This window comes from Lacerta agilis, chromosome 1, assembly GCF_009819535.1.
Source record: "Lacerta agilis isolate rLacAgi1 chromosome 1, rLacAgi1.pri, whole genome shotgun sequence".
NCBI classification, from domain to species: domain Eukaryota; kingdom Metazoa; phylum Chordata; class Lepidosauria; order Squamata; family Lacertidae; genus Lacerta; species Lacerta agilis.
The window spans coordinates 98,027,228-98,051,210 of record NC_046312.1 but is presented as its reverse complement, the minus strand read 5'-3'; the positions used below and the strand labels follow the sequence as shown (position 1 = coordinate 98,051,210).

The following is a 23,983-nucleotide window of genomic DNA, read 5'->3' as shown; positions in this document are numbered from 1 at the left end:
ACTACTTGGTGCCAAAACAATGCCAAGTTAATGTAGCTAATACTTACTCCTTGATATATCATGAAATAAATCTTGCTTTAAAAATTGTTCAGTGAACAGTATTCCGAACTAACTTCTTTAAAAACTGTCAAGGTGATTAGTATTATGTGTGTAATGCAAGTAGATAGCAAAAGTCCTGATTTTGCCTGGATTGGGCTTTCCACGTACATCTTGTAGAAAATATATCTTGCAGCTGTTTTCATTGACATCTTATCTAATAACTGAAAATCCCACAATGGATTTATGAGAACTTAAACCTGGAAAATAGCTAGAAGTGAGGCACTGCATAATTGGGCACAAGGACTAGAATTTGGGCAAGGAGACAGAAGACCACATAGAACAAACTATTGAGATTGGGGTGTGTTTGTAGAAATAGTGGTGGTGGTAATAATCCACCATTCATTTATGGCAGATTGTGCAACTATTTGCAATGTTATAGTATGAGGACATGGAAACTTTTCACAACAGGGATGTCCCCAACTGAAGTCAAGCTAGTCATTAACTAATTCCCCTAAAAAATGGGGGGCACAACTTAAATTAGTCAAAACTATCTGGTGTTTCCATGGGACTTAAAGAGAGGGACTCATTGGTGGGCACATTCTTTTGCATATTCCCATCAAAAAGAGACCTCAAGAAGTAAGCTGAGAAATACTGTGCTTGGTACCTTGAAAAGCCACTGCTGTAAGCCGGGGGTCTGGCACAACACATTGTGCTGTTTCTGAAGTGGCCTCACTCCCCTCTGTTGCAATAGTAATAGTAATAATAATAATTTATTATTTGTACCCCGCCCATCTGGCTGGGTTTCCCCAGCCACTCTGGGCGGCTTCCAACAAATATTAAAAAATACATTAAAACGTCACACTTTAAAAACATCCCTAAACAGAGCTGCCTTCTACACCTGTGGCAGGTGACTTCTGCCACCTCCTCCCTCCCTTCCCTGACCTGGCACTTGCTTGTGCCAAGGCCGTCTTCTCTCCTAAGCACCACACTGTGAGAAAGGGGGTGCTTCCTTGGAGTGAGGCTTTGTGGGTGAGGTGGTTCCAGACACTGACGTTGCCAATTTCCTGCAAAGGTGGCAAATCCTATTTAAGGTTTAAATCTAATGTTGAACTTTAAACAGGATTTGCCACTATTTTGGCAAAGTGGAAGTGGCACAGGAAATTTACCCACAATGCCTCACTCTGAAGATGGGCCCCTCCCTCAGAGTGTGTTGTGGTGGGCCCAGAGAGCCCTGTTAGAGCACCACCAGCTGTTTCTCTCACAAGAGCAGCCCTCCATGGGTGATGGGTGGACTGGTAAGAGGGCAGGCTTTGGACTTTGCCTGCCTGGTCAACAGAGCTGTATATTCCGCTTGCATCACTTCAGCCTATGCGATTCCAATGGCCTCAGGAACTCTGAGCTGGAAAACAGAGCCCTTAGCCCCTGGAAGCACTTTGCTCTTTGTTTTCTCTATCATGCGGCAAATGAATTTTAAGATGATAGAGCCACCACTATGCAGAACCATTCAAGCAGCTTTTGTATTTCAGCTTTTTGTCTTTTTTTTAAAAAAAGATAGTATTCAAAAATTGCAAGCTGACATAAGTAATTGATGCCATTTTGGAGCAAGTATAATTTAATTTAGTTTTGTTTTGTTTTTAACTGTAGGTTTATGCCAGAACACAAACTGGCCCATATTGAGAAGATGCGTGGTACTAAAGGAGATGGAGATGCCTGTTTGCCTTTCCAAGAAAAGAATTGTGGAATAAACAGCAGCGCCTCTGACCTTAGTCCCAGACATAGTGAACCACAGTCTGGACTTCATTCCCTGGGACTGGAGGGGCTGCCCAACCAAGTACTGACACTAGAAGATCTGGACAAGCCTACATCTTTGAAAAGTACAACCCCTTGTCAAGAGGAAGATAGCCAATATGCAACTTACAACCTGTGCAGCATCACAGGTAGTTTGGACCATCTGGAGAAACCTTTGCACATTGTTTGGCCACACAGGTGGTAAGTATAACACCAAATGAAAATGCTGTATCTTCAGACGAGTTATTTTATACAACGTTGATTTAGTACCGATATTGTTTTGCTTCGTAAAGGTAGTGGTCTACTGAAAACAAATGATGGCTTTTAAAAGCTGAAATTCACAGCAGGCTTTCAGCGTACGAGAGGGGGGATGGGTTGTGTGGGTAGGGAGAAGAGGTATAGCTATGACATTGAAATGATATGTAAAACGCTGAAAACTCTGTTTCAGAGCATTTCAGTCCACTAATGATGTTTAATATGCAGTGTTATTTAAATTATCTTAATTATACTAATGTGACTGACTAGGTGTTAAAATTCAGGGCCATACTATGCTGCTCTGTGTCGTAGTTTTTTTATATACCTGTCCAGATTTTTAAAACATATGCACATATGTAAGGCTCTGTAGATATACTGATAGAATGGAATATTCCTACACGAAAACTGCTGCTTTTCAAGCTGTTGACACAAATACCTGATCACAAAATCTTCTCTAAACTGAGGAAAATCTACCATGCCACATAATCACTGCAAATATATAAAGTTTAGCTTGACTTCCACCATAAATTAGGATTTAAAGAGGTAAAATGTCCTGATAATCTTCCGGTATTGGGCACGAACATTTTAATCTAGTTTTTATTCCTCACAGTTTGTTTAATCTGCATGTGGCCTGATTAGAGTTCACTTCATCCACAGATTATAGTCTGTTTATTTCAGAGATGCTGGGTCGATCAGTAGGTCAGATTTTCTGAGAGCAACTGTTCGCAGGTGAAGCAATAAGTACACCACACCGACAGGGCAAATCGCCTTTGCAGAGGATTTGACTTCCAGCACATTAAAACTCCAGAAGCTCTCCCAGATGATCTGCAGCATCTGGTACCTAAAGGGATTTTCATCTTTGACTCTAAATGTCTGAACATAAAATGTAGGAATTGGAAGTCGATGTGGAATCTGTCTTTGGATTTGTTTAATCAACTTCACACTTCTTGTATAGCCTTTCTCAGGGAGCTACATTTATTTTTAATCATATTTTATTGCTGCTAGCTCAAAAATGCTGTATTCTCATAGGTTATTTTACAATTTGATGTACTCAGGACAGATATTAATTGCAATTCCACTTGTGGTCAGGATTATGAAGTTCACTAATCTGGTACTATAGTTCCTAGTTCCTTTTCTTCTTCTTTTTACAATAAAAAGGTGCATCAAGGTAAATGCCAAAACTCTGATGATTCTAAGCCTTCCTCTTAAAATATATATTGCTGTTCCCCCAAGTTGCAGACTAAATGAAAAACAAAGCATTTGCCCTATGTTTATTCTGCATTCAGCATAAAGGAGGGCAAAGCTAAATTAATAAAATGAGGAATATTAAATTGAATAATTCCTTTTCTTTCTGTGTGTATTTGGGTTTTTGTTTTGTTTAATTTAATTTAATTGCCTAAAGTTAGTTGCTTAAAGAGATGCAGCCTGGTGTTTGTGCACATGCTTATTGTTAAAGCTAAATTATTTTTAATTTGGAGGAGAGGGGAGGGGGGAAAGCCACATCAGCAAGATCAAATGCCAAAATATAAAAGTAACACATTCATCCTTACGGGTAATATAGTAGAACATTGGAAACTTGGAGGTTGCCAGACACACAGCTAACATTAGGGCTAATTTTGAAAATCTAGCGTGCAGTCAATTTTACTGATGCCTGGGGACATACAAGGTAGAAGCTGACAAGAGAACTAATTTTGTTTGGGTTATTTACTGCTATGCATCATCCATGGGTTCCCGCCTGACACACGGCTATATGAAGGGGAATATTATCACATACTAAAAATTTATGTTGACATTCGATATTTGTTCAATATGTCAGCAGTATTACTTTCATAATCAAAAGAGTGAGGAAAAGAGAGGGGGGAGAAAGGCACTTTATGCTCATATAGATATATCTTTTTAATAACAGTCTATAAGGTTAATATAGTTTACCTTTGAGAGTATACAATGAAAACAAGCAGGGTTAGCAGGGAAAATGACAGAAAGCATCAACCCGAGCTGTTTGTTTGCCATTACCTAAGCGAGCCATGTCAGCTCTCTGGCCCGCGTCTGATAGCTATTTGTTGTACAGAGAGCACAGCATAAAAAAAAAAATATCAAACTCTTAATACTATTGTGTGCCCATAACCATCTGTCACTGCTAGCCTGGAGATGAGAGGAAGATTACGAGGAATAAACACTGAGCCGCCGAGCATTGGTAAAGCCTTCGGGCAAAAAAACTCTTGTGGGGACATCAAAGACATTCTAATTCCGAGGCAGTCAAGGATTACAGTGTGTAACCTGTGCTGACAACAGATAAATGACTGGCAATATTGTGCCAGAGCTGTTGGGTCCTGCATAGAGTACTGATGATGATGGTGATGATGATGATGTTATCTTGCAGAATGGACTCTGCTGGGATAATTTTATGATAAAACACTTTTTTCAAATGCCACTGGGTCTAGGCAGACATTTACTAGCTACAGGGGTAGCAATCAGTTTCCTCAAAATTTACTGTTCTAAGCCCATTAGAGTTCCAGCGCAGCCAGGCTTTTCAATGAAAATCTGAAACGCCAATATTTTCATGTCTGAGGAGAAGCATGCGTGCAAATGGTTAGGGGGCTCGACTTCGACCATTTAGTGTTAGGATGCTCCAGCAAATGATTTATGTAAATATGCTCATAAAAATGCAGGGTTTTCCCCCCTCCCCTCTCTTTTATAATTTGATGAATATGAATTAGTAAATTAAGAATTTTAGTTCAGTGCTCATTTTATATCCTGATATCTTTGGTTTTGCGGAGGAGCATCGATAGAGAGCCCAGATCACACAGGTAAACAGAATAGGCTCTAAGTGACCGTTGGGATGTCAGATGAGACAGAAAGGGACACACACACACACACACACACACATTTGATTCACTGCATTAGTGACTAACGCTTTTCTGTGCCTTATTCGGGCATTTGCAGATTGAAATATTCCCTTCCGAGGCCCTGAAATGATCTCATTAAGCAAACACCAGGTTTTGGTAATTGATGTAATAGGGAGGATGTGGAGGGGTTGTGTGAAAATATTGTCAAAGTGTGCTGTTACTCCTTCAGGATGCTTTCTCACCACTGTTAACATTTCAGCCATTTCTTTGCATTAGACTACTTTACCAGCAGTACCTCTGCAGAAAATTACATATGCTTCTAATTTTTAAAAGTTAAGATTATTGTAAGAGGTGGTTTTAAAAAAAACAACCAACAACAACAACCATGCTGTGCTTCCAGTTCAACTAATTATGAAAACCTCTTAAAATGCAGCAATACCTTATTGTGATATTTCCTTACCTGGATCACAAATTGTTGCTTGCATCAATTCATCACAAACGAATACCCTGACCCATATTTCCTCTTGGGCCATTAACTGTATGGGACAAGATGCTCCTTTCATCAGCCAGTCCAACACTGTGACTCGTAGCTTTGCACTGCTGTTGGAAAAGAGCCCAGGACTGATTCCTTTACTTTAGCAGTAGCCACCCACTTTCCATTTCCATGCCATCTCATGGTCCAGCTGAATAAAAGCTCGCCACACCCAAGGACTCTCTTGACACAATAGGGAGTGTGGCAAAGCCCTATGTGTTGCATCTTCTAAATGATGGTGTTGATGATAAACATTTTAAAACCCATTTCAAATGTCTAAGCACTTCACACAAATCATCTCAGAAACTATTTGCACAGTCCTGTAAGGAAAGCCTGTACGATTATACTTATGTTGCTACCCTGATGCTGTAATTGAAAGTTTAGGGAAGCTTTTAATGTCTGATGAATTATTGTATTTTAATATTGTGTTGGAAGCCGCCCAGAGTGGCTGGGGAGGCCCAGCCTGATGGGCGGGGTTTAAATATTTATTTATTTATTTATTTATTTATTTATTTGTGCGGTAGAAATCAAGGAACAGGAGTTGAGATCCTGACCCTGGTATATGCTACTGCTGTGCTGTCTGACCCAGTGCTGCTTGGTGTTGGTACTAGCCCTAACATTGGTACACAAATCCTCATGATGGAAGCTGGAGTCTAGAAATATTTGGAGGGCCACAGGTTCCCCACCACTACCTGAAATACAAACACATTAATTATGGAAAGAGCTAGTGTGGACTTGAGTCCATCAGATGTAGTCAGTGTTTCCCCTCCCTCACCCCCACCCCCGAACTTCTCTAAATACACGTGACTGGACGCAATTGTGAACAGTGAGGTCAGAGGAAAATGACAAGCAGTGGCACACCATTAACAGGGACCAACTCAAACTTCTGACATTGGCAAACTACTTAAAAAGTTAAAAAAAAAAGTTATCCTGATTCAAGACAAAGGTGATAGAATTCAACTTATTTCTCCTCTGAGAAATGGTTGTAAACTGTTGCATTTCAGACCTATGCGTGCTGGACTGTGCTTATAACATGGTAATGTAACTTACACTACTGTTTGGTGGAAAGCTGTTCCTGATTAGGCAGAGGTCAGTTGGGGGTAGAACAGGTGGGGACGAACACAGTCATTCACTTTGCCTGACATGCCACAGTCTTTCATGCTTTGCCAAAATATGTGAAAATAATTCAAGTTACTGCAGTCAATTATTTGAGTCATATTATTAATCTACTAAGCTCCCTTTCAAGTTGGCCTTAAAAGACCAGCTAGATGTTGTTATGAGTGTAAAAATGGGGTTCTCAACCCCATCTTTTGCTTTTAAGGGAACATGTGTTGTGTTTACAGGGAAGAGTCAGGTGGGAGTGGGTGCTGAACCTTCTCTTGCCTGTTTCTTCTTTCTGGAAATACTGCTCTTTGGTCAAGGATAGGGAACTTACGGCCCTCCAGGTGCTATTGGACTACAATTTCCATTAACCCCGCTAGCATGGTCAGGCATGATGGAAGTTGTAGTCCAACAACATCTGTGGCGTCACAGGTTCTGTATCCCTGCCTTATGTCATTTTAGATGTTTTCTTTTACCGGGGAGTAGGGGATGTAAAAAGCAGAAACCAAAGGCCTCAGGTGGCAGTTTTAGGGAAGAAGACTCTGAAGCATAGCCGTCTTCATGGTTTCCCATTTATTCTCCCTTTTATTGCCCACCCGCTTCCGCACCCTGGAATCCTCCCATTGCCTTGGCAGGCATGGGGCTTGGACTACAGTTCCATTAGTGACACCACAGACAGAAGAATACAGGTGGCAACCATTTTGTGCACGTTCAATTGGTGTGTGACCGATTTTGGCCTTGGAAGGGGCTGAGGAGGAGGTGCTAATGTGTGCTCCGCCGATGCATGTGATGACCAGGAATGCAACCCCCATGCAAACAGGCAGTTGCTTGTAATCTTGATCTAATTCAGATTCAGTGTAGCACTGAGGTAGATTGTTCCCTCAAAACAAGCGTCTTGGTTTGCCCATGAGAATGACCTCACCTCTCCGCCCTCCACATGCTGTTTTGGGGGGTTCTCCTGACCCTCCAGAGCAGATTTGGGGAGGGTGGTGGGGAGACACCGTGTGGTGGGGAAGCCTTTTTGTGCTTGTGGGAATCTTTGTGCAGACTCCACTAGTGCAACAAGTTAGTTCATTATGGCCCACAAATTTCTCTCACACTGACAATATTCTGCTCATATACAGGGTTGGAATTACATGTGTGTCTGAGGTATACATCCACTAACATACATCTATCATTAGGTGTATGCGTCTCAGTAGGTATGGGTCTCAGAAACACAGACAGTCCATTCCTGTGCATGTTTACATGGAAAGTAAGTCCCTGCAAGTTCAATGGGGCCTCCTTCCTGGTACATAACACCACTACACAGGTTCTCATTCAAATGTGCATATTTCAAATGGCATTCTTTCACTTAAGGGGAGAATAATTTCAGTTATCCTGATCACAGTAGAAAGCAGTTTTCTTTTTCAGTGTCTTTTCTCATTAATGTAGATATGTTTCTAAGATGAGAAATGATGTTTCTTCTAATTACGGTTACATATAGTTAATTTCCTTTTTAAGAGCTCGGTGTGAAAGGCATTTTCTTTTATAAAGCACACACAAAAAAAGTGATACAGCTGATGTTCCTGTTGCCTTAGCAACAGATTTATTTATTAGGGTCTGAAATGACATGAGTTAATATACCACATACCTGCTGATCGGCATACTCTCCTATTTCAGCTCCAGTTGACAATTAAGTCCTGGACAGCTACAGCCAGGGGTTAATGTTACTCATTAGGAGAACTAGGTCATTACTGGGAAATCAAGGCGCTTACAGCAGCATGGATAAAATACAAAATTCAACACCTCGACGAGTGAAGGGTTTTTATGTTAATTAACCTTATTTTCCCTGCATATAAAAAATATTTCATGTATGCATATGACAGAGGATCAATTAATTGAAAAGTAAGCTTTTGCTGACTCCCCACCCCCTCCTCTCCTCTTAGTTGTCTTCATTTCCTTTGGAAGGGTTTCATTATTTTAGGGAAAATTCTTATGTCTATATGACGAGTAAAAAGGGTATTAAAATTAAGAAGGGAATCATCATGGAAATCAGCTTTACCACAAGGGAATGGGCAAATAAAAGCCTTGGAAATGAAAATAAATAAGCTTTGCTAATACCTCACCTAAGGAGCAGAATATAAGCCCATCAGAGCTTGGAGATATTCAGAGGTACCACTTTGATTCTCTCTATTAAGCAGTTAGTTATCTGACCTTCAGAAACTGAAATTTTTGAAGAACTAAATTCATGTTGGTGATGGTAAATATCTTGTTTACAGAAAGCTATCTAGTAGGTTTAACAACACAATGGATTTTTTTTGTTGCTGCTGCTATTTGTTATGCGGCTTTTGGTTTCTGGAAATATTAGATATATTTGCCACAAGTTTTATTGAGATCACTGAGCAGGCGTTTTAACTTTTATAAGTCGCAAATGATTTAGTGAAGCTCTCCTTTTATTTACTGTGTTTTCAGCATTTTTCTGTTCTGACACAGAAGAATTTAAGAGGCTCAAAAAGAATTATATTCTCATATTCTTTATATTATACCATTGTCTCCTCAAAAACTTTTGGTTTCCCCCCATCGTGTATCTTCTTAAGACCAACAGTCTTAGGTATTCAGAAACTGAGATATGCCTCCCTCATTCATTCTTAAAAGTTGAAACTGATTGCATGCAGAGTGATCCCCATATGACTTGGAAGAGCACTCTTTCTCCATAGATTTGTTCAGGATTTGTGTAACTTAACTAAGCAGAGAGGGGAGACTGGATTGGGGATATAGAATTTATGTGTACAGGCCTTCCAGTCCCTGGACTTCCCTGGCACATTGCCCTGCCTATTTATGCCCACCAAGAGGTACTGGAGAAATAGGGCACTCTTGATCTATGTGTGGACAAAGATTGTGTTCTAAGAAAATAAGAAGGTTCCTCTTATTGCAGCCATATCTGTTTGGAACATCACAAATTGACCCTGTGGAGATTTATTTGCTTAGTCAAGATACCCTTTCCTTTTTATGTTTTACTCTTAAGATACTATATTTCAGATTTCATAGAATTGTAGAGTTGGAAGGGACCCTAAGGGTTCATCTAGTCCAATCCCCTGCAATGGAGGAATCTCAGCTAAAGGATACATGACAGATGGCCATCCAACCTGTGCTTAAAAACATCCAATAAAAAGAGTTCACCACCTGCTGAGGGCGTCTGTTCCACTGTCAAACAGCTTTTACTGTCAGAAAGTTCTTATTGGTGTTTAGACAGAATCTCCTTTCTTGAAGCCATTGGTTCAGGTCCTACCCTCTGGTAGATCTTTAGATACAGCCCTTTAGATATTTGAAGATGGCTATCATATTTTCTTGTTGTCTCCTCTTTACCAGGCTAAACATACCCAACTCTTTCAGCCGTTCCTTATAAGGCTTGATTTCCAGACCCTTGATCATCTTGGTCACCCTCCTCTGCATCCTTATTAAATTGTGCAACCCAGAACTGGACACAGTACTCCAGGTGTGGTCTGTCCAAGATGGAATAGAGCGGTACTATTACTTCCTTTGATCTGGACACTATACTTCTGTTGATACCGCCTAGAATAGCATTAGTTTTTTTGCTGCTTCCCCATTCTACTCTTCAGTGTCAGACTATGTGAGTCTTTGCAAGAAGATCTACTCTCAAGAAACTGAAAAGGCCTAGCATAAACTTCAACATGGCATATCTACCTCAAGAAACCTGTTCAGCTTGCTACAATGACTATCAATTTGAAAGGTTTTTCTAGTGCATATGAGGGCCTCTTTTTCTTTACAGGGACCCCAGTGTCTGTGTCACACTTTGCTTCCCCTTCATCTCTCTTCTCTGCCCCCCTCCTCCACCAGCTGTAGGACTGTTTCTGAAGCTACAATGTGAGCTTATATACTGAAACTGAGCGTAGTTAGCTTGTTCCTGAAGCCAGGTGTATCATTCTTTTGACAACTTGCCTTTCTTAGATACACAACTTTACCGTATGGAACAACTGCATATTCCTGTACTGCAGGGGGTTGGACAAGATGACCCTCAGGATACCTTCCAACTCTACAATTTTATGATTCTACTTATATATTTTTTTCCTGAAAATTCCTATGGTGTAAGTTAGCCACAAATCATGAATGACCTTCTTTGAACCTCAGGAAGTACCAGTTTACTCTTCCATGTGGTCTTGGCAAGTAGTATACAGATGTTCCCTACAATTGTATATATACGTGCATTGCCTAAAACCCTTCCATAATACATTGCTCTCATATTCTTGCCCTCTCATCTCTATCTTATTCGTTGCTTCCATCTCTCTTCTTTACACCATGCGACTCCCATTATAATTATTACAGAGGTAACCAATGAAGTGCTCTCCAGAGTTTTTCAGACTACAGTTCCCTTTAACCTTTACCATTGACCATGCATGCTGGGACCAAAGGGAATTGGAATCCAAAATCATCTGAGGGGGCACCACATTGGGTGTCTCTCGATTATTACTTACATCTGGAGTATTAGGCAAATACTATACAAAATGGAATCCAAGTTTGTGTCACTGCACCTCCACAAAAGAATCCTGTTTGCAGCTGTCATCCTTTTGCCTCAGACAGAAAGATGTGCACAACATAAGCACATTGCAGCCAGTGGAAAATACATAAGCATAACACAAATGCTTTGTCATCTCTACTAGCTTCTAGTCCATTTCTAGGTCCAATCCGAAGTGCTGGTATGGACCCTGGAGGCCACTAATGGCTTGGGACCAAGACATGTATCTACCCCAACTTTGAGATCTTATTTACAGGTCCTTCTCTGGATGCCCCTACCCAGTGTTGAGTGGCTACTAGTGAAAGGACCTTTCCAGTGACAGTACCCCACTGTGGAATGCCCTCCTGGGGGTAGCTTGCCTGACACCCAGGTTATTGTCTTATTGGCAGCTGACAAACATTTTATTTTCTGAGGCCTTTTAATGTTTTATCATTATCAATTAATCCTGTGCTCCTTGAGTTTTAAGTTTCATTGAGTACTTCTACTAGCACAGTGCAGAGCAGCTGATTTGTGCCTTTCAGTATCACTACCACTGTGATATACCACAGCCAATATCTTCCCACTGTAGCTTCATTTACCTCTGTAAAGCTTATCCCAGTATGTGTGTTGCAGGGAATTGCAGAACCCTGAATTCCACACCTTGCACAAATGTGTAGCCACTGCTGGATACAACACGCTTGATATCCCAAGAGAAGGAGGTTGTTGTTGTTGTTGTTGCTGTTGTTGTCAAGAGATGTCCATGAAAACAGACAACCAGATGATGGGTAGATCAAGGGGCTTCCAAGTGGTTTGGAAGTTTTGAGGAGCTTAGGAGAAAGGCTTAAAAGCCTACCTGTGTGTCAGGAATCCTGCTTAAAAGCCTGATAAGCTTAGGGACAGTTGTATGTTAGGGCTAGAGGATTGTGTTCATCCAATTTTGGTTTGTTTTTGCTACAAAGGTACTGGAGACGGGTATACTCTGTTGTGGCCTGGTCTCCCTTCTCCAGGCAGCATAGGACCCAGGTGTTTGGGTGGTGGCTGTCACAGTATCTTAAATGCTATGTTAGCCTTTGCTAACATCTCTCCTCCTTTATTTCACATACACTCTGTGTGATCACAGCAGAAGATGTGGTTCTAATGCTCCTTGTAGATATTAATGCTGAGAATGTTGTTAAACTCAGGAATATTCATGGGGAGAAATTTTCCTAATATACTGGAATTATTGAATGGAACAAAACAGGTATCCTTTCAACTAGCCAACTCCAACTGATGTAAACTGTGAAGAACTGTAGAGAGCTGACAGCAATGTAATAATTTTTAAAGGAAAAGGAATATTGTGAATACACCAGCATAGAAAAAAAAAAGAGCTTTATAAACAGATAACTGCATATTTATACCTTAACTTCAGCTGGAAGTATTAGCTGGAAATAACACTGTGCAGAATTGAATTAACTGGGCTTAGTAATTGATTTTACTTAGTGTTGGTGTGTTCTTGGATACCACCATACATGCCATGTCCCTTTTCGTTCTTAATAGATTTTCTTGGTAGATAATGGCTTCTTCTCTTGTGCTGTTCACATTAGCATTCTCACCAGAAAATATTAGAATTTGATCCTTCCTTCATGTACCTGCTAAAAAAAATTAAAAACCTGCCTCGTGCCCAACACACACAGAGTGAGGCTCTTATGTGCATTTAAGAAATAGATCTTTATTCAAGCAACTAATGGTACAGCAGCAGACACAGAGTTCAAGAGTCACGATTCAGGGGTTCAGAAATCAGGCAAGATGTTCAGAACTGGGCAGAAGCAACGAAAATGTCCCAGCGGTTTCTGTGCCTTGCCTGCCAAGCTTTTAAATGATGTTCTCACTTGCAAGACTTACTCGCTTTGCAGGAATGTTGGGATTGCAAGCGTGTGCTGTTTTGGGGTGGGTGGTTCTGCTCTCACCTGTGAAAGCAACACCTGGTTCAGGCAACAAAGGCTGTTGATCAGTACCTGCCATTTACCTGAGTTCCTCCCCTCTTGGCTCCCAAAGCCCTCCTCAGCCTCCACGTAGGCACTCTACTCCACTTGTAGGTCAGGAAAAGGCGCTGACATCCCTGCTCCCCCTGCTGAAGCAACTGAAGCTGGGGTACAACAGGAAGAGCCATTAAATGGCTGGGCACATGGGAATATTTTCTGCTACTGCCAAAAGGCTTTTGACATTGGTGCCTTTCATGCATTTTTATGGAGTTAGGGCATAGCAATACAAAAGGCTCCCTCCATTTGTTGCCTCAGTGTAATAAAGAGGGCACTTGGAGCAGGGACTCCACAGACAGGGCTTTTACATACACATGCATGCAAATATACATATACAGGTGCACACTGCCCATAAGAGCTGTACCGTTGTGTGTTTTTAAAATAAGAACGAATTATTTTGGTTGACGATCGACCATGGCAGCTACAGTCTTTTAATCTACGTTGATTGGCTGTCCCATGTCGGTAACTGGATACTTGGCCATGTCAGCTACTCTGTACACAATACTGTTATTTCTGTTCAGGAGATCATAAATGGTTTTCACAAATTATATAATAAACTCTGTTATTTAACTTTAGAGTAGGAAGCAGGATTTGCTTCTCTCCTACCTTTGATACCTTTGGAATTGAGCAAACTCTGGTTATGTGATGAGTGAAAAGATTAGGCCTCTCCCCACCCCCACCCCCCCACCCCCGGCTCTTATGAGCTGCAGGTATGTTTGAATACTGTTTACCTTATTAGCCGAAGACCAATATGCCTCTACCTGAAAGGGTGGTTTTCTTGTTTTATTTACTGATACTGAGAAAGGTGCATTGGTTAGGCGCTACATATTTGAAAAACATTATTAAGCCTGCCTCTTCCCCCTGCCACCTCCCCATTTTGAATTTTCTGTACCAGTGAAATACTAGAAAGCTCCTTTGTTAAATGTTTTAAGAAGATTAAGATTGACCTTTTTAATATTGCTTTTAGCTCAGCTTATTTATAACCCTTTCAACATACACAATACCTTTAGAGATTTGCACGCGTGTCAGTTATGTATGAAATTATATTGTATCATGATGTACCCTAAGAGACTTCATTTAGTGAAAAGCGAGGGTGGGGAAATGCTTCCCCCCCCCCCCCGATTACAAAGGCTACAGTCCGACGTGCACTTAGGAGTAAATCCCTGAAACGCATGGGTCTTACTTTCTAATAAATATGGTTAGGATTGGGCTGTAAATTTCTCAACTGCGTCTATATTTGAATTCGTACAAATTTGTCTTCCGAGAGAGAACAAGTGGAGAGTTTGTGGTGGAGGGATGATTATTTTCTGAGCCCTGCTAGACTTGCACTGGCCCAAGCAGAATGTGAGGGGGGTTTATCTCTGTCCCCTTCTTTCCACCAGGTTTGTTTTCCCTGCCTGTTCCCTAGCAATTGGTTCCAATGAGACAAAAAAGAACTACGGTACTCTGGTTTCCAAGGGCAGCATAATTTTTCTCCCCTGGAGGCATGTCTTGAGACTGAGAGGACCTTGAATATGGTGTATCTAAAGTCCCCCTGCCCTTATAGTCTGGATTGCCCCACTTTGGCCCCCACCACTCTCAGAACCAAGAGATCAGGTTTGCAACAGCAGCTGGGCTTTCTGCAGCCACATTGGGGCCCACTGTGAATCCCCCTCTCTGGCCACAAAAAGGGAGGTCTGCAATGTCTTGTGGCCACCAAGCCACTCTCCAAAAGAGGATAGCATTGCTCCATAAAGGATCAATCAATCAGTCGTCCAGGGAAACATCCCTCCTGGTTTCTGAACACTGCAGCAACTCTTCCTGAACTTGCAAGGAGATATATAGGACACAGTGTAGTGGCCTTGGTGCATTTCTCATCCTGTTCTGAGTACTCCTTTTATGTTTTTGAAATTGTCTTCACATTTCCTTGGTGTCAAGTTATCTTGGTTTTTCAACAACCGGACATGCAGAACCACTTGTTTTGCAGGGTCCTTCTAGTCAGAAGGAATGGGCTCCTATTCTAAGACCTGATTCATTATAGTTAAGGCAGTCCCGGCAGAGTCTCCTTCATTTCTTCTTCTTCTTCTTAGTAACCTCCGAGGAAAGGAACAACATGGCTTTTCTAGGCTGCCTTACCTAGTTCTGAGCTTGCACAACTTGCCCTAATTGTACAACACCCTACATAGATCTACTTGGTTATATTTTAATCATCACTGCTTCTTTTTGCACCTTTATTGAAATGTGTTCTTTTTCCTCCCTCACAAAAAAATAAAATAAAATCAGATGGAAGAAAGTTTGTTACGTGTTTGTCTCTGTGGTGTCATAGAACTGTGTGTACTTTTATAGTATAGGTACAATTTTTAAAATCGGCTTTTCCCCTTCCCTCCTCTTCTGGCTTTTTGTAAAATATCTGAAACCTGATGTCAGGAAACCCCCCTCCTCGCAATTGGCGGGATCGCGGGAGCGTTTGTAGTATAGGGAACCAGCTCGTCCTCCCCCTCCTCTGCCGGAAGCTCCCATTCCTCCAGGGGGGAGGGGGAGCCGGAGGCAGGAAGGCTGTGCAGGGGCTCTGACAGGCTCGCAGAACCTCAATGCCAAAGGGAAAGTGGGGAACGGGGTCAGGTTCCCACGCTCCGAGGGCGCAGACCGGAAGGGGGAGGCGGGGGTTCAGAATCCCGCGCCTCTTTTGCTGGACAAAGAACAGGAAGGGGTCATTCCTGGACTCTGCGGAGGGATGAGATGGACGTTTGATCTTTTGCTCCACTGTATATAGCTGTGCACAATAAAGAACTTAGTTTTAGAAGTTCGGCGTCTGGCGCTTTACTCATGAGCAACCACTGAACGTCCTTACACCTGACTACATTTTTTGTCTCTTTTTCTGCAATAGCTTGCACTTCATCACCTTGCTTCATAAAATAAGTGCCCCCAAACTGAAGCAACTGCTCCTTTTTGAGATATTTCCAAATCAAAGTCCTGAACCATAGATGTCTTTTATCACCTTATGATGATGATATAGTCATACCCTAGTTTTCAAACAGCTTAGTTCTCAAACGTTTTGGCTCTCAAACTCCACAAACCTGGAAGTGACTATTCCGGTTTGTGAACTATTTTTGGAAGTCGAACGTCCGACGGGGCTTCTGCATCTTCCTATTGGCAGCAGGAGCTTCCTGCAGCCAATCAGAAGCCGTGCTTTGGTTTCCGAATTTTTGGGAAGTCGAACGGACTTCCAGAACAGATTCCATTCGACTTCCAAAGTATGACTGTACTTGACATTTCTGTATCACTTTGACCAAAGTACTGCAAATATGTTACCTCAGGAATCCTTACAATTGCCCGTTAATACAGTCATTATTATTGGCTCTGTATTGGCCCTGAGCAGGGATGGAAAACCTGTGGCCTTCCCGATGATGTTGGACATCAGTTGCTGTCAGCCCTATTGCCAGTGGTCAGAGAAGATGATAGTTGCCGTCCAATAACATCTGGAGGGCCACAGGTTCCTCATCCCTTGTTTGGAGGCTGCTTGCAAGGGTGTCTGTGGTGTGTTTTGTGCTGGAGGCATCTTGTCTCACACCCCATGCTCTTAATCACTACTTTGCAAAACTCTACAAAAGCTCTCGGTGCCTGAAGCGACACTGGATTTGGCTTCCCGGAATTTTACATCAGGGAACAGCCTCTATAAATACAAATATATTGTTGTGATTTTAGTCTTTTCTCTTGGCAGTGTAAAAAGTTGTTGAAATATCAGTACTTGTGTCTGCTTTTCTCTCATTACAATCCTACTGAATCTTCAGGGTGTACAGTTGCAAAGCATATCACAAGGTATTCCTTTTTATTACTGGAAACACACACACAAGCTGGAAGATGTACAACTTGTTAATGCTAATTCTGTACATATTTTTTATAGCAATCCCATTCTTTAGACCTTACAGCTTCTGATTTGAAAACCTGGGAAAGTAATGTTTAATTAGGAGATCTTTGTTTGACATCAGATAACCAAAAATATTGACTGACTTGGAAATTAACACATGCAGAGATACAGATGCCATTTAGCATGAGATTTCTCAAGTGATATAATTATTAATACTTCTGATAGTTATTATGAGATAAACCGGCATATTCATTCTTCATAATTAGCCTATGGGGGGCAATGCACCAGTCCTACCACTAGACTGTCATGTTTCCTATAACTTGAGAATAAATATGGTAGAAGTTTCTAAACAAAACAAAAAAAACGCTTGAAGGGCATCTGGTTTACTTCTGGGCGAAGAACAGTGATTTAAAACAGAGCAGTTAGATCAAAAGGCAAAATATACCTTCAAACGGGTAATAGCTCATTGTACTATTAATGTAAGTAGCCAGATTGTAGGAAATGATGTTCATTTTCAACATGTTTAGGTTTTGTCTAGATGGCACCTTCCCACACAGTTGATTTATGGTTTAGTGCTAAACCAGAAATGGAGGCAGTGTAGGGGGCTGGTGGGGGGCTGAGTGAGACGAAGGGAATGTTGCAGAAAAGAGGTACCAATGTAAACTTAAATTCCTTGTAATATTATCATTTGAACTATGCCACCCAGTCTTTCTTTCCCAGTTTCTCTTCTGCCATTTGAGCTATCAGGAATCAGTCACATTTGGTATGTGCACACAATTGTAAGCAATTTCTTTCTAGTATAATAGAAGAATATTGGCTTTCTAAGGCCCAGTCTTAATTACTAATCCACCTTAAAAATGCTTGTGTTGGAATGTGTAAAAAGGTATACTGCCAGCAAAATCACAAAGCATTAGTCTGCTGGAGTTAAAGAACTATGCAGCCTGATCCTATGCACACTTGCTTGGAAACAAATCCCACCGAGTTCGATGGGACTTAGTTGATATAATAGAACTGTAGCCATTGTAGAGGGATAACATAGCTGCAATGCTTAGGGTGCGAGCTTTAGTAAAGTACTAAAGCTCAGTCCTAAGCATTGACAGCCATGTTATCCCTCTACAATGGCCGTATAAGGCTATTTCACAGTTTTTGCAGTTTGTTTTCACTGGTCAAACAATATAATAAGCAACCTAACTATTCACTGTATCAAAGCTTGTCCTTACTTCGTGGTCATTTAAAAAGTGAGTTTCCTGAAGATGCAAATTATTAGGCATCTGTGGAAATCTGTTGCAATGACTTTACGCTAAAACCACGTCCTGGTCCAGGGCAGAAGCATTTTCAGAGCCAATTCATAACTTGTTTCTTCGCAATGATTCTGAAGTTGAACCGTATGCAAGATAAGCATGGCATAGCTCCAGCATACAAAGGTGGCAGAGCTATCATTGACTGCTCTGTGTGCCAGCAGTCTCATAGGCAAACAGTAGAGGCCCAGTCAGGGTGAAGCCTAGTGTAAGTGTGTTCCACTCTCCATGAAAGCTCTTGCTTTTGGTCATCTTCAAAAATCACATACCTGTTGAAATTTCTGCAAAGGCTTTCCTCTGACATGACTTGTCATTGCATTATACTGTGAGCTGGTTAGGAGGAAAGTTTAACAAATGCTCCTCCCCCCCCCAAGCTAAAATATCCCAAAGGGAGTTTATCTCCATAACAAGGGGGGGGGAGTGCTTATAAACAACTTTACTTGGAAGTATGTCTCACAAATTTCAGAGAAGCTTTCTTCCTGGTAAGGGTGATTAAAATTGCAGCCTGAAAGCATCTTGAAGTCTGACATTCTGCAATAGACCTGGAATGCAGTGCAAATGTTGTTCTGATAAAATGCAATGTTCTCTATAAATAAACAATCCAAAAGTCAAGGTGCACTTTGTTTTACTTCAAGGGAACACGATAAGGATCCCGAAAGTTTCTTTCAAGTGCTGCTGAAAATGAAAGAGATGGGCCTCAGTTTTCATGTTTCTGTCCTTGGAGAGACCTTCACCGATGTTCCAGGTATTTATTTATTTTTCAATCTCTACATTTATAGATATCACAACAGGCAATTCTGTAATGTACTTTCCTGAAAGCGAGCAGTTGGGTAAAAGTGAGAACTTGCAGCACAGTGGTAAATTAAATATGTATGTATAGAAAAGTTGCCAGCAATTGTTTTTTGTTGAGAGCTGCTAGTAACTGCATCCTGTATACTGCTTTAACTGTGAGGAAATGCCAGTGAACTCAATGGGACTTACTGTACTGTATTTTTCTGTGTACAACACGACCCGATGTATAAGATGACCCCTATTTTTGGGAGCCCTCAACAGTTGTTGAGCTTCTTTTGTAAGTTCGCTGAGCTTTTCTACGATCCCCCGCTCTGGCTGATGGAACTGGTGCCGTAATACACCACATACTGGCACTCACCAAATACTCTTCCTAAGCTGGGAAGAGTGGGTAAGCAGCCTCCACTCCGACATTTCCCTGCTACCGCCGCAGCACCACCCCTCGCTTACTTAGCATATTAACCCATGTATAAGACGACCCTCAATTTATCACACAAAAAATATTCAGAAAAAGGTAGTCTTATACATGGAAAAATACGGTACTTCTGAGTACATATAAAATTTGTTCCATACAGGCATATGAAATTGCAGTGTAGTTGGCTTGTTGAGTCATGGTTCTGGAACCCCAGTATAGTCATTATCAGGTGCTTTTGCATACATAGACAAATTTCATAGCCAACCTATGGTGCTATCAGCCATCTTGATAAGGACTGGGATCTTTCTCTTTTGATCTCTTTCATTTGCTGTGTAATTTTTGCCTCTGCCCTGCCTTTAGCCTCCCGTGTGTGTGTGTGTGTGTGTGTGTGTGTTATGTGTGTGTGGTGTTGTTGCTCTTTTTTTTTTAAAGCAGCAGATGTACATGTACCAAAGAGATACCAGGAAGAGCGATTCCATTTCAATCTGATGTAGCAGAAAATTGGTTCTCGTTTCAGAACATGGATCTAGACAGCAGCCTAATATCATATAATAGTAAAACTTTCTATGTGGTCATTCTCCACATGTTTACAGTGGTACCATCTGGTTACGAACTCAATTCGTTCTGGAGGTCCGTTCTTAACCTGAAACTATTCTTAACCTGAGGTACCACTTTAGCTAATGGGGCCTCCTGCTGCCGCTGTGCTGCCAGCGCACGATTTCTTTTCTCATCCTGAGGTAAAGTTCTTAACCCAGGTACTACTTCCAGGTTAGTGGAGTCTGTACCCCGAAGTGTTTGTAACCCGAGGTACCACTGTATTTATTGAATTGGTCATCTACACAAAAAAAGGAAAGTAACACACATTGGGCGGGCGGGCGTGATCCAGTACACAAACCTAGAAGTGTTAGAACACCATAGTAGCTGTCTTTGGAGATCAAAAACATTTTTTTTTTAAAAAACTTGTGTATCTGTTTTTAGGTACTACAGTCATACCTTGGAAGTCGAACAGAATCCATTTTGAAAGTTCGTTCACTTCCAAAACGTTCGAAAACCAAATCGCAGGGCTTCCGATTGGCTGCAGGAAGCTTCTGCAGCCAATTGGAAGCCCTGTTGGACGTCAGCTTCCAAAAATACTTCACAAACCGGGACAGTCACTTCCGGTTTTGTGACGTTCAGGAGCCAAAACATTCGGGAACTAAGCTCTTAGAAAACCAAGGTAGGACTGTAGTTTCTTCAAAATTGGTGAGTCACCTAGAAAACTCTAGGTGTAGAGGAGCTATATAAATAATAACAGAGGCAATCCAACTCCCTTACCGTATTTTTTTGCTCCATAAGATGCACTTTTTTCCTCCTAAAAATTAAGGGGAAATATCTGTGCGTCTTATGGAGCGAATGGTGGTCCCTGGAACTGAATTGCCCAGGGGCCAAAAGCAGATAGTGCTTTTTATTTTACAAAGAGAAAAGGGGGTGCTGAAAGGACCCCGCTCAGCAGCTGATCAGCAAGAGATCGGGAGAGAGATAAGAGTCCTCTCCCTTTCAGCCCCGTCCCCTTGCCCAGGCCTCCATTGTTGAATGTGCTGCAGAGGGAGGTTGTTTGTTTCCCCAGCTACATGTGACTGGCTGATTAGATTATCTGTCTGGAAACTGTAGAAAAGGCTCCCTTCCTTCAGAAGCTGCAAAAATGTGAGTTGAACCCCATAAAAAATGGGCCTTTTCCTCTTTGCTTTTCCCCCTTTGCAAAAGGAGCTTTGCTTTTCTCCCTTTGCAAAAAAGCTGCAAAACTTTTAGCTGATCCTCAAAAAAAACAGGGCTTTTAGAGGAGGAAAACCAGAAAAAAAAAAATTTCTTGTTTCCTCCTCTAAAAACGAGATGCGCCCTATGGTCCGGTCGCCCTATGGAGCGAAAAATACGGTATTTCCTTATCTGGACGGGGGTTGCACAAGGTGGATGTGTCCTGCCTTCCACCATTTGGGAGCTCCATAGATAAGAAGCACCCAGTGCACTCACCCAAATGATAGAAAGGTGGTGGCAGCTAGTGGAAACCTCCAAAATGGGGCATTTTGGGGGGTGGGGTGGATCTATACAGGATTCAGTGGATCCTAAGTCATCCCTACCACCATCACATGGTAACAACAGGCCTTTTCACTGCACCAGCCTGAAAACTGGCACAGTCAAAGGGGCATTTTTAACCTGGCCCTCAACTTTTTATCCTGTCTGGTGCAAGCAGTGAGACTGTGCATGTGGGCTCCATCAAGCCCTGTTGCTGCTTGCCACGGGTTAGGGATAAGTAAATAAAATGTGACTCAGGTCCCAGTTCACATAAATTTTAAAGAGCCAAGTGGCTATGCCCATACACTTGTGCTGTTCAGCTGAGAACCTTATTACATGATTTTGTTCTTGGGTGATCATGCAAGTACAAAAAAGTATTGTATGAAGTGATGCTACATAGCCTAGGGATCTCAGTGCATCCATTTGAATTCTGCCAAATATAGATATCACTGTAACCAGTTTTTTCTCTTTAACAAGACCATAATTAGAAGAGTTGTTAAGCACCGGTGGTCTGTTGCCCATAGCTGGTCAGAATGGTGGGAGACTTTCTTGGCTTTGTGGCAAAACAAACAAACAATTTAGGTTCAAGTATTATAATACGTGAGATAGTAAAGCTTTGATTCAACAAGTAAAAGATTGCTGCTTTCTTGAAAGTCTATCCCAACTTTTAAACCGCAAGTAAGAGCCTGTTATATTTACAATATCGTTAAATTAGTCCAGTTTAATGTTCTAACCATTTGTTTATTGCAGCAAGGGACTTGTAACATATTAATCTGCTTAGTGAAAAATGCATCTTTGTAGCCACGGAGTTCTCTAGGTGCTCATAAGTGCGAATACTATGCCCAGTTTTGATTGGAAGATTCCTACAGATTTCAGAAGACACCAATGCCTCGATCTGGCCCATAGTCACACATTGGTATACTGTACATGTTTAGTTGTGCCAGAATGTGGACTGAGGACGTGTGAGGATGCATGGCTAAAAACACACAGCATGTTGAAGCAATGCGGTGAGGATGGACAGCAGTTGTATCCTGATTCACATCTGCCTTATCCTCCAGCTCCAAATCCAATGAAGACATCTGCCTCCATGTGCAGATCTCCTTTACTGGTCCATAAAGCGCAGATATAGACAAGGTAGAGAGGCAGGTCAGTGACAGAACCTATGCATCGTATGCAGAAGGTGTCATGTTCCATCTCTGGCACCTCCAGGTAGGGCTGAGAAAGATTCCTGTCTGAAACTCTGGTCAGTGCAGACAGCCAGACTTCGTAAAAGCTAAAAGGCTGTTTCTGATGTGCACATCCCACCATTCTCTTTTATAGCAGGAGCTATAGATACCGTATTTTTGCTCCATAAGACACATTTTTTTTCCTCCTGAAAAGTAAGGGGAAATATCTGTGCATCTTATGGAGCAAATGGTGGTCCCTGGAGCTGAATTGCCCAGGGGCCAAAAGAGGATCATGGCTTTTTTTTTTTACAAAGAGAAAAGGAGGTGTTGAAAGGACCCCGCAGCAGCTGATTAGCAAGAGATCGGGAGAGAGATAAGAGTCCTCTCCCTTTCAGCCCCGTCCCCTTGCCCAGGCCTCCATTGTTGAATGTGCTGCAGAGGGAGGTTGTTTGTTTCCCCAGCTACATGTGACTGGCTGATTAGATTATCTGTCTGGAAACTGTAGAAAAGGCTCCCTTTCATTTAGAAGCTGCAGAAATGTGAGTTGAACCCCATAAAAATGGGACTTTTCCTTTTTGCTTTTCCCCCTTTGCAAAAGGAGCTTTGCTTTTCCCCCTTCGCAAAAAAAGCTGCAAAACTTTTAGCTGATCCTCAAAAAACCCAGGGCTTTTCCTTTGCAAAAAAGCTGCAAAACTTTTAGCTGATCCTCAAAAAAAAACAAAAAACCACAAACAGGGCTTTTAGAGGAGGAAAACCAGAAAAATATTTTTTTTCTTGTTTCCTCCTCTAAAAACGAGGTGCGCCCTATGGTCCAGTGCGCGAAAAATACGGTAGGTACATTCCACCAGCATTTTCTGCATGGCTTTTCATCTCCCATTTCCTGTTCAGCTCTGTTTCAAAGTGTAGTGGATTCTTTGGACCTCGCCATTATGGTAAATTATTGCCCAGCCAGTATAGAATACTGAGCAAGATGGACCAGCTATTTGACTCCATTATAAGACAATTCTTGTGTCCCTTACTTAAGAGGTTGGGGATTGATGCAGAGAACCAAAATGCTCCTAGTTGCTGCTTCAATGCTTGCCACATTGTGTGTGGTTGGGGAGGGTCATTTATAGGATGAAGACCAACATTATACCCTTTCCAGGTGCTCAGAAGTTTGGGAAAGAAGATGTATGGGAATGCAACCCTTAACTGTATGGTTGAAAATTACAGATATATACAGTTTCCAACATGGAAACCTGTTTACCTTGCATATTTGCAGAAGTACCTGCAGCCATCGTGGGGCTCTGTACGCAGAATGGTCTGTGTGATAAATGTATCTACAAATGGGAATACTTATGGTGTTTTC

At 41.7% G+C, this 23,983-nt stretch overlaps 1 protein-coding gene across 4 annotated transcripts in view; it reads left to right on the top strand.

The window, feature by feature from the left end:
* Window positions 1-23,983, top strand: part of GTDC1 (glycosyltransferase like domain containing 1) — a 202,353-nt gene that overhangs the window by 156,753 nt on the left and 21,617 nt on the right. For all 4 annotated transcript variants that reach the window (XM_033164331.1, XM_033164322.1, XM_033164313.1 and 1 more), the window contains 2 exons: window positions 1,684-2,028; window positions 18,852-18,961. In XM_033164331.1, coding sequence (XP_033020222.1) covers window positions 1,684-2,028; window positions 18,852-18,961 — 455 coding nt within the window. The remainder of the gene's footprint in view (window positions 1-1,683; window positions 2,029-18,851; window positions 18,962-23,983) is intronic.